At 47.2% G+C, this 16,561-nt stretch overlaps 1 protein-coding gene across 5 annotated transcripts in view; it reads left to right on the plus strand.

Moving 5' to 3' along the window:
• The first annotated feature begins 1,729 nt into the window (after nt 1-1,729).
• anks3 (ankyrin repeat and sterile alpha motif domain containing 3) overlaps nt 1,730-16,561 on the plus strand; it is a 104,962-nt gene continuing 90,130 nt past the window's right edge. For 2 of the 5 annotated variants that reach the window (XR_010977427.1, XM_068056733.1), the window contains exons 1-5: nt 1,738-1,814; nt 4,051-4,237; nt 4,358-4,541; nt 12,501-12,699; nt 13,312-13,433. Coding sequence is in view for 4 of the 5 variants with exons in the window: in XM_068056733.1 (XP_067912834.1) it covers nt 4,372-4,541; nt 12,501-12,699; nt 13,312-13,433 (491 nt within the window). In the remaining variant the exon portion in view is untranslated. Of the gene's footprint in view, nt 1,815-4,050; nt 4,238-4,357; nt 4,542-12,500; nt 12,700-13,311; nt 13,434-16,561 lie in introns of all 5 variants that reach the window. The other 3 variants (XM_068056735.1, XM_068056736.1, XM_068056737.1) reach the window with 3 other exon arrangements.

The raw sequence follows: 16,561 nt of genomic DNA on the forward strand, positions 1-16,561 counted from the left end.
TGTAACTTTTCTCCCAATAGCACATGTACAGGACATTAATTTTCCAATCCATCAGACCTCTGGATAATAAAAGCAAAATACTGCGGATGCTGGAAATCTGAAACAAAAACAAGAAATGCTGGATTCACTCAGCAGGTCTGGCAGCATCTGTGGAAAGAGAAGCAGAGTTAACGTTTCGGGTCAGTGACCCTTTGACCTCTGGATAATCTGGGAGGATTAACAATGCTAAATCCAACATCAGCATCATTAAAACAGATTAACTGTTGCAGTGAACATCAACGCAAGCTCGAGGAACATAATCTCATTTACCAATTAGGCACACTACAGCCTGCCGGACTGAACATTAGTTCAATAATTTCAGACCATGACGGGGCCCCCCTCTTTATTTTAATTTTTAGTTATTTTTTCTTTTTCCTTTTTTATGTGCTTATTTTATTTTAGTTTGTTTAGTTTGTTTGTACTGTGCCTACCCACTGTTTTTTTCATGTTTGTGCTTTGAGCCAGGCTGTTCAGTTTTCTGTCAATTAACACCCTCTCTGTACTAACGCTCTGTCTTTCAACACACCATTAACATACTGTTTGCCTTTGCTCCATGACCTTCTGGTCAGTTATTCTCTGTGACCTTGTCCGATCAACACCTTCTCTTTTGTTATCTTTTGCCCCACCCCCGCTTTACTCGCTTAAAGCCTGTTACATTTCTAGCCTCTGCCAGTTCTGATGAAAGTCAATGACCTGAAACGTTAACTCTGCTTCTCTCTCCACAGATGCTGCCAGACCTGCTGAATATTTCCAGCATTTCTTGTTTTTATTTCAGATTTCCAGCATCTGCAGTATTTTGCTTTTATTAACTGGTCTTTTATCTCACTTGCTGTGAGATAAAAGACCAGTTAATAAAAGCAAAATACTGCAGATGCTGTGAGATAAAGGAGGATCTCACTGCGCACAAATTGACTGCTGCCTTTCCCGACATTGACTACACTTCACAAGTTGAACGAAATTGAACTGTTTGGCACTTTATATGATGTCAAAATTGAACTGTTATATAATGTACTTTTACAAATGTAATGAATATGTTCTTTGAAAAAATTATTTTCCTGCCACAGTACATTGAGGGGCAAGAAACAGTGTATGCTGTTCTGATGAAAGGTCATCGACCTGAAACGTTAACTCTCTTTTTCTCACCACAGATGCTGCCTGACCTGCTGGGTATTTCCAGCATTTTCTGTTTTTGTTTCAGATTTCCAGCATCCGCAGTATTTTGCGTTTGTACGACTTCTCAGGCTGTATGCACCAGAGAATGTTTGCCATGAAATATATATTGTGAATATAACCTGTAACTGTAAGGGGCACCTCAGAGTGTATTAAAGAACTTGATCTGTTTTGCACTTTATGTGGTCAGTTGAACTGAAATGTAACATATTTTTAAAAGAATGAATAAAGTATATTTTTGAAAAAAACTACACTTCACAAGTGCTTCATTGGCTGTAGAGCTTCTTGAATTCTTTTTTCTTAAAACAAGGCAATAAGTCACACACAACCGGAGTAATAGCAAAGTTTCCTTGTCGAAGTCAGGATAAAATGATCAGAATGAAGAAGAGCAGCACTGAGTCCTCCGAGGCAGTGGCGCTATGCTGGGAGGAGCAGGGCTCTTTGTTCAAGCCGAAACCCCTTTCTTGCTGCCACCAACCTCTCCTTGTTTATGCTGCCTGTGTGATTGGCTAGTCCCAGTCACATGACCATGTAGCCGGAAGGGAACCAGTGCTGAGGAGCGCCGTGGCCATTTTCTGTCCAATGACAATTCCGTATTTAAAAAGGTACCGAGCACTGCGGGGGCCGGGAGGAGGAGAGGAGGGAATATTGACTGACATTTCCCGCGGTTGTAGGGGAAGATTGGAACAAAAATAATCTGGCGTGGCAGGCAGCAGGCCTCGGGTCAGAGGGCACAGTAACCCATAGCAACAAGGGTAATGACACACTGATGGGACACAGTAACCCATAGCAACAGGGTTCATGACACACTGATGGGACACAGTAACCCAGAGCAACAAGGGTAATGACACACTGATGGGGCACAGTAACCCATAGCAACAGGGGTCATGACACACTGATGGGACACAGTAACCCATAGCAACAGGGGTCATGACACACTGATGGGACACAGTAACCCATAGCAACAAGGGTAATGACACACTGATGGGACACAGTAACCCATAGCAACAAGGGTAATGACACACTGATGGGACACAGTAACCCAGAGCAACAAGGGTAATGACACACTGATGGGACACAGTAACCCATAGCAACAAGGGTAATGACACACTGATGGGACACAGTAACCCATAGCAACAAGGGTAATGACACACTGATGGGACACAGTAACCCAGAGCAACAAGGGTAATGACACACTGATGGGACACAGTAACCCATAGCAACAGGGGTCATGACACACTGATGGGACACAGTAACCCATAGCAACAGGGGTCATGACACACTGATGGGACACAGTAACCCAGAGCAACAAGGGTAATGACACACTGATGGGACACAGTAACCCAGAGCAACAAGGGTAATGACACACTGATGGGACACAGTAACCCAGAGCAACAGGGGTTATGACACACTGATGGGGCACAGTAACCCATAGCAACAGGGGTCATGACACACTGATGGGACACAGTAACCCAGAGCAACAAGGGTAATGACACACTGATGGGACACAGTAACCCATAGCAACAAGGGTAATGACACACTGATGGGACACAGTAACCCATAGCAACAAGGGTAATGACACACTGATGGGACACAGTAACCCAGAGCAACAAGGGTAATGACACACTGATGGGACACAGTAACCCATAGCAATATGGGCGGCGCAGTGGTTAGCACCGCAGCCTCACAGCTCCACTGACCCGGGTTCAATTCTGGGTACTGCCTGTGTGGAGTTTGCAAGTTCTCCCTGTGTCCGCGTGGGTTTTCTCCGGGTGCTCCGGTTTCCTCCCACAGCCAAAAGACTTGCAGGTTGGTAGGTAAATTGGCCATTATAAATTGTCACTAGTATAGGTAGGTGGTAGGAAAATATAGGGACAGGTGGGGATGTGGTAGGGATATGGGATTAGTGTAGGATTAGTATAAGTGGGTGGTTGATGGTCGGCACAGACTCGGTGGGCCGAAGGGCCTGTTTCAGTGCTGTATCTCTAAACTAAACTAAACAAGGGTAATGACACACTGATGGGACACAGTAACCCATAGCAACAAGGGTCATGACACACTGATGGGGCACAGTAACCCATAGCAACAAGGGTTATGACACACTGATGGGACACAGTAACCCATAGCAACAAGGGTAATGACACACTGATGGGGCACAGTAACCCATAGCAACAGGGGTTATGACACACTGATGGGACACAGTAACCCATAGCAACAAGGGTAATGACACACTGATGGGGCACAGTAACCCAGAGCAACAAGGGTTATGACACACTGATGGGGCACAGTAACCTATAGCAACAAGGGGTAATGACACACTGATGGGACACAGTAACCCATAGCAACAAGGGTAATAACACACTGATGGGGCACAGTAACCTATAGCAACAAGGGTAATGACACACTGATGGGGCACAGTAACCCATAGCAACAAGGGTAATGACACACTGATGGGACACAGTAACCCATAGCAACAAGGGTCATGACACACTGATGGGACACAGTAACCCATAGCAACAAGGGTCATGACACACTGATGGGACACAGTAACCCAAAGCAACAAGGGTAATGACACACTGATGGGACACAGTAACCCATAGCAACAAGGGTCATGACACACTGATGGGACACAGTAACCCATAGCAACAAGGGTCATGACACACTGATGGGACACAGTAACCCATAGCAACAAGGGTCATGACACACTGATGGGACACAGTAACCCATAACAACAAGGGTAATGACACACTGATGGGACAACTGTAAATTTCTGCAACTCCTGAAATGATTTAATCATTTTTAATTTTTAAAAAACGTCAGTGAATTAGTGTTTATTCACAGATCTGTGACATTCTCATCCTATGAAAATCTCACTTCATTCTTTGGCATCCTCATCGCAGCAGATGCTACATGACTTGATGCCACTGAGGTCCAAACATCAGCAGAGATTGTGTCCTGAATGGTCAGTGCATATAGACAGCAATGTGACTAGTGCCTGAGCGCAGTACCAACCCCAAGGATACTGAAGGTACTTGCACCATCCTAACCTAACTGTAAGATGTCCCAGGCTTGGGCTGTCTCTGATTTCTGACTCCAGTGTTGATGTGACATAATGGAGTTGGTGTGATGAACTTATCTATCTGTACAGGAATTGAGTGCAGCATGTCTGAGCTGAGTGATGAGTCGAGTGAGACGGAGCTTCTGAATCGCAGCCTGTCCATGTGGCACAGCTTTGAGCAGCTGATTGGCTGTGAGGACCTGGACGTTCCATTAGACCTTCATACGGCATCATCGATTGGGCAGTATGATGTAGTGAAAGAGTGCATCCACAGGTAAGAGCAGGTGGACTGTTGACTGCCAATGAGTCCCAACATGCAGTGATACCATTTCAGCATATGGAAATGCCTATATTTAAAGATGTGAATTCTTCAAAATCGGCCTGAAATCTACCTGTAGAGATTTTTAAACTATCTGCTTGATAAATATTAATGGACCATTAGATTGTGTGTTTCAGTACCTGAATGTTGTCTTTTGACCTGCCAAACTGCAATAGTGCTTGTGTGCATGTCAGCTTGTTAGTATTGTCAGTCTGACATTAATCCCAGTATGAGATTCTGCATCACTAATCCCAGAGTAACACTCACATCAATAATCCCAGAGTAACACCCACATCACTAGTCCCAGAGTAACACCCACATCGATAATCCCAGAGTAACACCCACATCACTAGTCCCAGAGTAACACCCACATCGATAATCCCAGAGTAACACCCACATTACTTATCCCAGAATAACACCCACATCGATAATCCCAGAGTAACACCCACATCGATAATCCCAGAGTAACACCCACATCGATAATCCCAGAGTAACACCCACATCACTAGTCCCAGAGTAACACACACATCGATAATCCCAGAGTAACACCCACATCACTAGTCCCAGAGTAACACCCACATCACTAGTCCCAGAGTAACACCCACATCGATAATCCCAGAGTAACACCCACATCACGAGTCCCAGAGTAACACCCACATCACTACTCCCAGAGTAACACCCACATCGATAATCCCAGAGTAACACCCACATTACTTATCCCAGAATAACACCCACATCGATAATCCCAGAGTAACACCCACATCGATAATCCCAGAGTAACACCCACATCGATAATCCCAGAGTAACACCCACATCACTAGTCCCAGAGTAACACACACATCGATAATCCCAGAGTAACACCCACATCACTAGTCCCAGAGTAACACCCACATCACTAGTCCCAGAGTAACACCCACATCGATAATCCCAGAGTAACACCCACATCACGAGTCCCAGAGTAACACCCACATCACTACTCCCAGAGTAACACCCACATCGATAATCCCAGAGTAACACCCACATCACTAGTCCCATAGTAACACCCACATCGATAATCCCAGAATAACACCCACATCACTAGTCCCAGAGTAACACCCACATCGATAATCCCAGAGTAACACCCACATTACTTATCCCAGAATAACACCCACATCGATAATCCCAGAGTAACACCCACATCGATAATCCCAGAGTAACACCCACATCACTAGTCCCAGAGTAACACCCACATCACTAGTCCCAGAGTAACACCCACATTGATAATCCCAGAGTTACACCCACATCGATAATCCCAGAGTAACACCCACATCACTAGTCCCAGAGTAACACCCACATTGATAATCCCAGAGTAACACCCACATCACTAGTCCCAGAGTAACACCCACATCGATAATCCCAGAGTAACACCCACATCACTAGTCCCAGAGTAACACCCACATCGATAATCCCAGAGTAACACCCACATCGATAATCCCAGAGTAACACCCACATCACTAGTCCCATAGTAACACCCACATCGATAATCCCAGAGTAACACCCACATCACTAGTCCCAGAGTAACACCCACATCGATAATCCCAGAGTAACACCCACATTACTTATCCCAGAATAACACCCACATCGATAATCCCAGAGTAACACCCACATCGATAATCCCAGAGTAACACCCACATCACTAGTCCCAGAGTAACACCCACATCACTAGTCCCAGAGTAACACCCACATCGATAATCCCAGAGTAACACCCACATCACTAGTCCCAGAGTAACACCCACATCACTAGTCCCAGAGTAACACCCACATTGATAATCCCAGAGTTACACCCACATCGATAATCCCAGAGTAACACCCACATCACTAGTCCCAGAGTAACACCCACATTGATAATCCCAGAGTAACACCCACATCACTAGTCCCAGAGTAACACCCACATCACTAGTCCCAGAGTAACACCCACATTGATATTCCCAGAGTTACACCCACATCGATAATCCCAGAGTAACACCCACATCATTAGTCCCAGAGTAACACCCACATTGATAATCCCAGAGTAACACCCACATCACTAGTCCCAGAGTAACACCCACATCGATAATCCCAGAGTAACACCCACATCACTAGTCCCAGAGTAACACCCACATCGATAATCCCAGAGTAACACACACATTACTTATCCCAGAATAGCACCCACATCGATAATCCCAGAGTAACACCCACATCACTAGTCCCAGAGTAACACCCACATCAATAATCCCAGAGTAACACCCACATCACTAGTCCCAGAGTAACACCCACATCACTAGTCCCAGAGTAACACCCACATCGATAATCCCAGAGTAACACCCACATCACGAGTCCCAGAGTAACACCCACATCACTACTCCCAGAGTAACACCCACATCGATAATCCCAGAGTAACACCCACATCACTAGTCCCAGAGTAACACCCACATCGATAATCCCAGAGTAACACCCACATCACTAGTCCCAGAGTAACACCCACATCGATAATCCCAGAGTAACACCCACATTACTTATCCCAGAGTAACACCCACATCGATAATCCCAGAGTAACACCCACATCGATAATCCCAGAGTAACACCCACATGACTAGTCCTGAGTAACACCCACATCGATAATCCCAGAGTAACACCCACATCACTAGTCCCAGAGTAACACCCACATCACTAGTCCCAGAGTAACACCCACATCGATAATCCCAGAGTAACACCCACATCACGAGTCCCAGAGTAACACCCACATCACTACTCCCAGAGTAACACCCACATCGATAATCCCAGAGTAACACCCACATCACTAGTCCCAGAGTAACACCCACATCGATAATCCCAGAGTAACACCCACATCACTAGTCCCAGAGTAACACCCACATCACTAGTCCCAGAGTAACACCCACATCGATAATCCCAGAGTAACACCCACATTGATAATCCCAGAGTAACACCCAAATCACTAATCCCATAGTAACACCCACATCACTAGTCCCAGAGTAACACCCACATCGATAATCCCAGAGTAACACCCACATCACTAGTCCCAGAGTAACACCCACATCACTAGTCCCAGAGTAACACCCACATTGATAATCCCAGAGTTACACCCACATCGATAATCCCAGAGTAACACCCACATCACTAGTCCCAGAGTAACACCCACATTGATAATCCCAGAGTAACACCCACATCACTAGTCCCAGAGTAACACCCACATCACTAGTCCCAGAGTAACACCCACATCGATAATCCCAGAGTAACACACACATTACTTATCCCAGAATAGCACCCACATCGATAATCCCAGAGTAACACCCACATCGATAATCCCAGAGTAACACCCACATCACTAGTCCCAGAGTAACACCCACATCGATAATCCCAGAGTAACACCCACATCACTAGTCCCAGAGTAACACCCACATCACTAGTCCCAGAGTAACACCCACATCGATAATCCCAGAGTAACACCCACATCACGAGTCCCAGAGTAACACCCACATCACTACTCCCAGAGTAACACCCACATCGATAATCCCAGAGTAACACCCACATCACTAGTCCCAGAGTAACACCCACATCGATAATCCCAGAGTAACACCCACATCACTAGTCCCAGAGTAACACCCACATCGATAATCCCAGAGTAACACCCACATTACTTATCCCAGAATAACACCCACATCGATAATCCCAGAGTAACACCCACATCGATAATCCCAGAGTAACACCCACATGACTAGTCCTGAGTAACACCCACATCGATAATCCCAGAGTAACACCCACATCACTAGTCCCAGAGTAACACCCACATCGATAATCCCAGAGTAACACCCACATCACTAGTCCCAGAGTAACACCCACATCGATAATCCCAGAGTAACACCCACATCGATAATCCCAGAGTAACACCCACATCACTAGTCCCAGAGTAACACCCACATCACTAGTCCCAGAGTAACACCCACATCGATAATCCCAGAGTAACACCCACATCACTAGTCCCAGAGTAACACCCACATCACTAGTCCCAGAGTAACACCCACATTGATAATCCCAGAGTTACACCCACATCGATAATCCCAGAGTAACACCCACATCACTAGTCCCAGAGTAACACCCACATTGATAATCCCAGAGTAACACCCACATCACTAGTCCCAGAGTAACACCCACATCACTAGTCCCAGAGTAACACCCACATCGATAATCCCAGAGTAACACACACATTACTTATCCCAGAATAGCACCCACATCGATAATCCCAGAGTAACACCCACATCACTAGTCCCAGAGTAACACCCACATCGATAATCCCAGAGTAACACCCACATCACTAGTCCCAGAGTAACACACACATCACTAGTCCCAGAGTAACACCCACATCGATAATCCCAGAGTAACACCCACATCACGAGTCCCAGAGTAACACCCACATCACTACTCCCAGAGTAACACCCACATCGATAATCCCAGAGTAACACCCACATCACTAGTCCCAGAGTAACACCCACATCGATAATCCCAGAGTAACACCCACATCACTAGTCCCAGAGTAACACCCACATTGATAATCCCAGAGTAACACCCACATTACTTATCCCAGAATAACACCCACATCGATAATCCCAGAGTAACACCCACATCGATAATCCCAGAGTAACACCCACATCACTAGTCCCAGAGTAACACCCACATCGATAATCCCAGAGTAACACCCACATCACTAGTCCCAGAGTAACACCCACATCGATAATCCCAGAGTAACACCCAAATGGATAATCCCAGAGTAACACCCACATCACTAGTCCCAGAGTAACACCCACATTGATAATCCCAGAATAACACCCACATCAGAGTAACACCCACATCACTAGTCCCAGAGTAACACCCACATTGATAATCCCAGAGTAACACCCACATCAGAGTAACACCCACATCACTAGTCCCAGAGTAACACCCACATCACTAGTCCCAGAGTAACACCCACATTGATTATCCCAGAGTAACACCCACATCACTAGTCCCAGAGTAACACCCACATTGATAATCCCAGAGTAACACCCACATCAGAGTAACACCCACATCACTAGTCCCAGAGTAACACCCACATCACTAGTCCCAGAGTAACACCCACATTGATAATCCCAGAGTAACACCCACATCAGAGTAACACCCACATCACTAGTCCCAGAGTAACACCCACATCACTAGTCCCAGAGTAACACCCACATTGATAATCCCAGAGTAACACCCACATCAGAGTAACACCCACATCACTAGTCCCAGAGTAACACCCACATCGATAATCCCAGAGTAACACCCACATCACTAGTCCCAGAGTAACACCCACATTGATAATCCCAGAGTAACACCCACATCAGAGTAGCACCCACATCACTAGTCCCAGAGTAACACCCACATTGATAATCCCAGAGTAACACCCACATCAGAGTAACACCCACATCACTACTCCCAGAGTAACACCCACATCGATAATCCCAGAGTAACACCCACATCACTAGTCCCAGAGTAACACCCACATCGATAATCCCAGAGTAACACCCACATCACTAGTCCCAGAGTAACACCCACATCGATAATCCCAGAGTAACACCCACATCACTAGTCCCAGAGTAACACCCACATTGATAATCCCAGAGTAACACCCACATCAGAGTAACACCCACATCGATAATCCCAGAGTAACACCCACATCACTAGTCCCAGAGTAACACCCACATCGATAATCCCAGAGTAACACCCACATCACTAGTCCCAGAGTAACACCCACATCACTAGTCCCAGAGTAACACCCACATCGATAATCCCAGAGTAACACCCACATCACTACTCCCAGAGTAACACCCACATCGATAATTCCAGGCAGTGTGAGGCTGGGTCATTTTGTTTTGTTTATGGGATGTGGGCGTCGCTGGCTTGGCCAGCATTTATTGCTCATCCCTAACTGCCCTAGACCTGAGTGGCTTGCTGAGCCATTTCAGAGAGCATTTTAAGAGTCAACCACATTGCTGTGGGTCTGGAGTCACATATAGACCAGATCAGGTAAGGACAGCAGTTTTCCTTCCCTGAAGGACATTAGTGAACCATATGGGGTTTTTAAGAATAATCGACAATGGATTCATGGTCATCATTAGACTAGGTTTTTAATTTTAATTCTAGATTTATTAATTGAATTAAAATTTCACCATCTGCCGTGGTGGGATTCAAACCCATGTCCCCACAGCATTAGCCTGGTCTCTAGATTACTAGACCCGTGACAAGACCACTACACCGCCGCCACCTAGGGTGTGAGGGGCTGGGTCAGCGTGACGGGGGGGTTGTGAGGGGCTGGGTCAGTGTTGGGGGCGGTGTGAGGGGCTGGGTCAGTGTTGGGGGGGTGTGAGGGGCTGGGTCAGTGAGAGGGGCTGGGATAGTGTGAGGGGCTGGGACAGTGTGAGGGCTGGGTCAGTGTTGGGGGGGATGTGAGGGGCTGGGTCAGTGTTGGGGGCTGGGATAGTGTGAGGGGCTGGGACAGTGTGAGGGCTGGGTCAGTGTTGGAGGGGAAGTGAGGGGCTGGGTCAGTGTGGGGCTGGGCCAGTGTGAGGGGCTGGGATAGTGTGAGGGGCTGGGACAGGGTGAGGGCTGGGTCAGTGTGAGGGGCTGGGATAGTGTGAGGGGCTGGGACAGTGTGAGGGGCTGGGACAGTGTGAGGGCTGGGTCAGTGTTGGGGGGGATGTGAGGGGCTGGGTCAGTGTGAGGGGCTGGGACAGTGTGAGGGCTGGGTCAGTGTTGGGGGGGATGTGAGGGGCTGGGTCAGTGTGAGGGGCTGGGTCAGTGTTGGGGGGTGTGAGGGGCTAGGTCAGTGTGAGGGGCTGGGTCAGTGTGAGGGCTGGGTCAGTGTTGGGGGGGATGTGAGGGGCTGGGACAGTGTGAGGGGCTGGGACAGTGTGAGGGGCTGGGATAGTGTGAGGGGCTGGGTCATTGTTGGGGATGTGAGGGGCTGGGTCAGTGTTGGGGGGGGTTGTGAGGGGCTGGGTCAGTGTTGGGGGAGGTGTGAGGGGCTGGGTCAGTGTTGGGGGGGTGTGAGGGGCTGGGTCAGTGTGAGGGGCTGGGTCAGTGTTGGGGTGTGTGTGAGGGGCTGGGTCAGTGTTGGGGGAGGTGTGAGGGGCTGGGTCAGTGTTGGGGTGTGTGTGAGGGGCTGGGTCAGTGTTGGGGGGGTGTGAGGGGCTGGGTCAGTGTTGGGGGGGGTGTGAGGGGCTGGGTCAGTGTTGGGGGAGGTGTGAGGGGCTGGGTCAGTGTTGGGGAAGGTGTGAGGGGCTGGGTCAGTGTTGGGGGAGGTGTGAGGGGCTGGGTCAGTGTTGGGGTGTGTGTGAGGGGCTGGGTCAGTGTTGGGGGGGTGTGAGGGGCTGGGTCAGTGTTGGGGGGGGGTGTGAGGGGCTGGGTCAGTGTTGGGGGAGGTGTGAGGGGCTGGGTCAGTGTTGGGGAAGGTGTGAGGGGCTGGGTCAGTGTTGGGGGCTGTGTGAGGGGCTGGGTCAGTGTTGGGGGAGGTGTGAGGGGCTGGGTCAGTGTTGGGGGGGCTGGGTCAGTGTTGGGGGTGGTGTGAGGGGCTGGGTCAGTGTTGGGGGGGGTGTGAGGCGCTGGGTCAGTGTTGGGGGAGGTGTGAGGGGCTGGGTCAGTGTTGGGGGGTGAGTTGTGAGGGGCTGGGTCAGTGTGAGGGGCTGGGACAGTGTGAGGGGCTAGGTCAGTGTGAGGGGCTGGGACAGTGTGAGGGCTGGGTCAGTGTTTGGGGAGGCGGTGTGAAGCTGGGTCAGTGTTTGGGGAGGCGGTGAGAAGCTGGGTCAATGTGCGGGGGAACCTGCTGGGCACAGGGAATGACTCACAATGTGCCATGTTTAGAGGAAAGGTGAACCCAAATCAGAAGAACCGGGGGGGTTGGACCCCTCTGATGTATGCATCATACATCGGCCATGATACCATTGTCCATCTCTTGCTGGAGACGGGTGTGGATGTCAACACGACGACTGGGAGAGGACAGAGCGCGCTGATGCTGGCAGCGAGCTGTGGCAACGAGAGCATCGCCTATTTCCTGCTTCAGGTCAGTTTGATTCAGACTCACTGGTTGTGCTGTGTAGCTGGGGACATGTCAGAGATATAGGTTGGATTATAGAGGCTGATGGACATAATGCAGTGCACACAAGGCAACAGAATGTCCTGAGTATGCAATAAATGGGATTGAAGTGGTGCAGACGTAGAGGAAACTGGGATTAAAAGACCCGTCACTTTCAATGTCCAGGCAGTGGAAATGGAATACTTGGATACGTAGCCAGAACCGTTACATATGATTCCACAGCGGTTATGCTGGGGATGTATAGTGCACTGGACAGTCCTCATTTGACATAATGGTCGTCACAACGCCAAAGATATATTAGAGAGAAGCAGGAGAGGACACCCAGACTGATCGAGTGTAAAGGAAGAAGCTATGAGGAAAGATTAGAGAAGACTCAAATCTGCAGTGAGAAGAGGAGGCGGTTAATGGGACATCATTAAGGATATAAATATTAAATGGGAAAAGTAGAACATATAAATGCAGAATCTTACTGCAAGCTAAGCTACAGAAGTAGAACCAGAAATGAAAATTAGGGCTTCAGTGGGAGGGCTAGAATGCTCAGATTTGATGGCTGAATGGCCTTTTCTTACAATCATGCAGCAAGGGGCTGAGCTGGAGTTGAAGGATGACAGAGGCTGGACTGCACTGTTCCATTGCACCAGCACTGGGCACCAGCAGATGGTGAAGTTCCTTCTGGACAACAGGGCCGATGCAAACCTAAAGTAAGACACAGAGCGGATACAGCTTGCATGTCCTTCACTCTGAGAGCATGTCCTGTGTTTCATTCACTGCTCACACAAAAAAAATTAAAAACACTTGCAAATGCACAGCAGACCTATCAGCATCTAGATAGCTGATAATGTGCTGGATCAAAACTATTGACCTTATCCGAGAATCTCATCTCCACCGGAAACATTAATTTAGAATATGACAGAACGTTTTCCCCCCACTTGCTGGCTTTCCAGAATCTTTAATATTCTTTCTCTGAAGCAACTTATCTTAATCAGCTTTTACAAGAATTTCTGGACTCTGCTTCAACACAATTTGTGTCAGTGTAGTCCACGTTCTACCCACTCTCTGGGTAAACACATTTTTTATAGAATCATAGAATGGTTACAGCACAGAAGGAGGCCATTCGGCCCATCGTGCCCTTGCTGGCTCTCTGTGAGAGCAACTCAGCTGGTCCCACTCCCCCGCCTTTTCCCTGCAAATCCTTTTCTCTTCAGATAATTATCCAATTCCCTTTTGAAAGCCACGGTTGAATCTGCCTCCACCACACTCTCAGGCAGTGCATTCCAGATCCTAACCTCTTGCTGTGCAAAATAGTTTTTCCTCATGTCACCTCTGGTTCTTTTGCCAATCACCTTAAATCTCTGTCTTCTGGTTCTCGATCCTCCGCCAATGGGAACAGTTTCTCTCTACCTACTCTGTCTAGACCCCTCATGATTTTCAACACCTCTATTAAGTCTCTTCTCAATTTTAACTAAGAAAACTACCCTGCCTTCTCCAATTCATCCACATAAATGAAGTCCCTCATCCCTGTACCATTCTTGTGAATCTTTTCTGCACCCTCTCCAATGCCTTCACTTCCTTCCTGAAGTGCACTGCCCGGAATTGGACACAATGCTCCAGTTGAGGCCGAACCAGTATTTTATAAAGGTTTATCATATCTCCTTGCTTTTGTAACCTCTGCCTCAATTTATAATGCCCAGGATTCCCTATGCCGTATTAACCACTTTCTCAACCTGCCCTGCCACCTTCAATGATTTGTGCACATATACCCCCAGGTCCCTCTGCTCCTGCACCCCCTTTAGAATTGCATCCTTGCCTCTTCTTGTTCTTCCTATCAAAATGTATCACTTTATACTTCTCTGTATGAAATTTCATCTGCCATGTGTCCGCCCATTCCACCAGCCGGTCTATGTTCTATTTAATTTATTTTTATTTAGAGATACAGCACTGAAACAGGCCCTTCGGCCCACCGAGTCTGTGCCAACCAAGAACCACCCATTTATACTAACCCTACAGTAATCCCATATTCCCTACCACCCACCTACACTAGGGGCAATTTTCAATGGCCAATTTACCTATCACCTGCAAGTCTTTGGCGGTGGGAGGAAACCGGAGCACCCGGCGAAAACCCATGTGGTCACAGGGAGAACTTGCAAACTCCGCACAGGCAGTACCCAGAATTGAACCCGGGTCTCTGGAGCTGTGAGGCTGCGGTGCTAACCACTGCGCCGCCCCAAATGTATCACTTTATACTTCTCTGTATGAAGTTTATCTCTATCCTCCTCATAGTTCACAATACTTCCAAGTTTTGTGTCATCTGCAAATTTTGAAATTGTGCCCTGTATACCCAAGATTAAATCATTGACATAGATTAAGAAAAGTAGTGGTCCTAATACCGGCCCCTGGGGAAACCCACTATATACCTTCCTGCAGTCTGAAAAATAACTCTTCACCACTACTTCTGTTTCCTGTCACTCAGCAGATTTTGTTTCCATGTGCTTCAATTTTGCTGACAAGCCTATTATGTGGCATTTTTATCGAACACCTTTTGGAAGTCCATGCACACGACATAAACTGCATCAACCTCTCTGTTACCTCATCAAAAAACTCAAACAAATTAGTTAAGCACAATTTTCCCTGAGCAAGTCCATGCTAACCTTCCTTAATTAATCCACATTTGTCCAAGTGATCGTTAATTTTGTCCCAAATTATCGTTTCTAAAAGCTTTCCCACCACCGAGGTTAAACTGACTGGCCTATAGTTGCTGGGCTTATCCTTACACCCTTTTTTGAACAGGGATGTAACATTTGCAATTCCTCAGTCCTCTGGCATCGCCCCATATCTAAAGAGAATTGGAAGATTATAGCCAGTGCCTCCACAATTTCTACCCTTAGAGTCCTCAGTATCCTCGGATGCATCTGATCCAGTCCTGGTGACTTATCAACTTTAAGCTCAGCCAGCCTATCTTAATACCTCCTCTTTATCAATTTTTAGCCCATTCAGTGTCTCAACTACCTTCTCTTTCACTATGACTTTGGCAGCATCTTCTTCCTTGGTAAAGACAGATGCAAAGTACTCATTTAGTACCTCAGCCATGCCCTCTGTCTCCATGTGTAAATCTACTTTGTGGTCCCTAATCGGCCCACTCCTGCTTTTACTAACCGTTTACTATTTATATGCCTATGGAAACCTTTTGTATTCCCTTTTATGTTAGCTGCCACTCTCCTTATACTTTCTCTTATTTCTTTTTTCACTTCCCTTGGAATTTTTTTTATTCAGCCTGATTCTCACTTGCATTATCAACCTGACATCTGTCATACGCACTCTCTTTCGGCTTATCTTACTCTCTCTAATTCTTTTGTCTTCCAGGGGGCTCTGACTTTGTTTGTCCTACCTTTCCCCCTTGTAGGAATGTACCTCGACTGTAGCTGAACTATCTCCTCTTTAAAGACAGCCTATTGCTCAATTACAGTTTTGCCTGCCAGTCTTTGATTCCAGTTTACCTGGGCCAGATCCATTCTCACCCAATTGAAGTTAGCCTCCTCTCAATTAATTATTTTTACTCTCGATTGCTCCTTGTCTTTTTCGATAGATAGTCTAAAACTTATGTTACTCTGATCACTGCCCCTAAATATTCCCCGACTGACACTTGATCCACTTGACCTACCTCATTTCCCAGAACCAGATCCAGCAATGCCTTCCTCCTTGTTGGACTGGAAAGATACTGATCTAGAAAATTCTCCTGAACACACTTCAGAAACTCTTCTCCCTCTCTGCCCTTTACACTATTACTATCCCAGTTAATATTATATTAGGATAATTAAATTCCCCCATTATA

Source organism: Heterodontus francisci, chromosome 24 (genome assembly GCF_036365525.1).
Source record: "Heterodontus francisci isolate sHetFra1 chromosome 24, sHetFra1.hap1, whole genome shotgun sequence".
NCBI classification, from domain to species: domain Eukaryota; kingdom Metazoa; phylum Chordata; class Chondrichthyes; order Heterodontiformes; family Heterodontidae; genus Heterodontus; species Heterodontus francisci.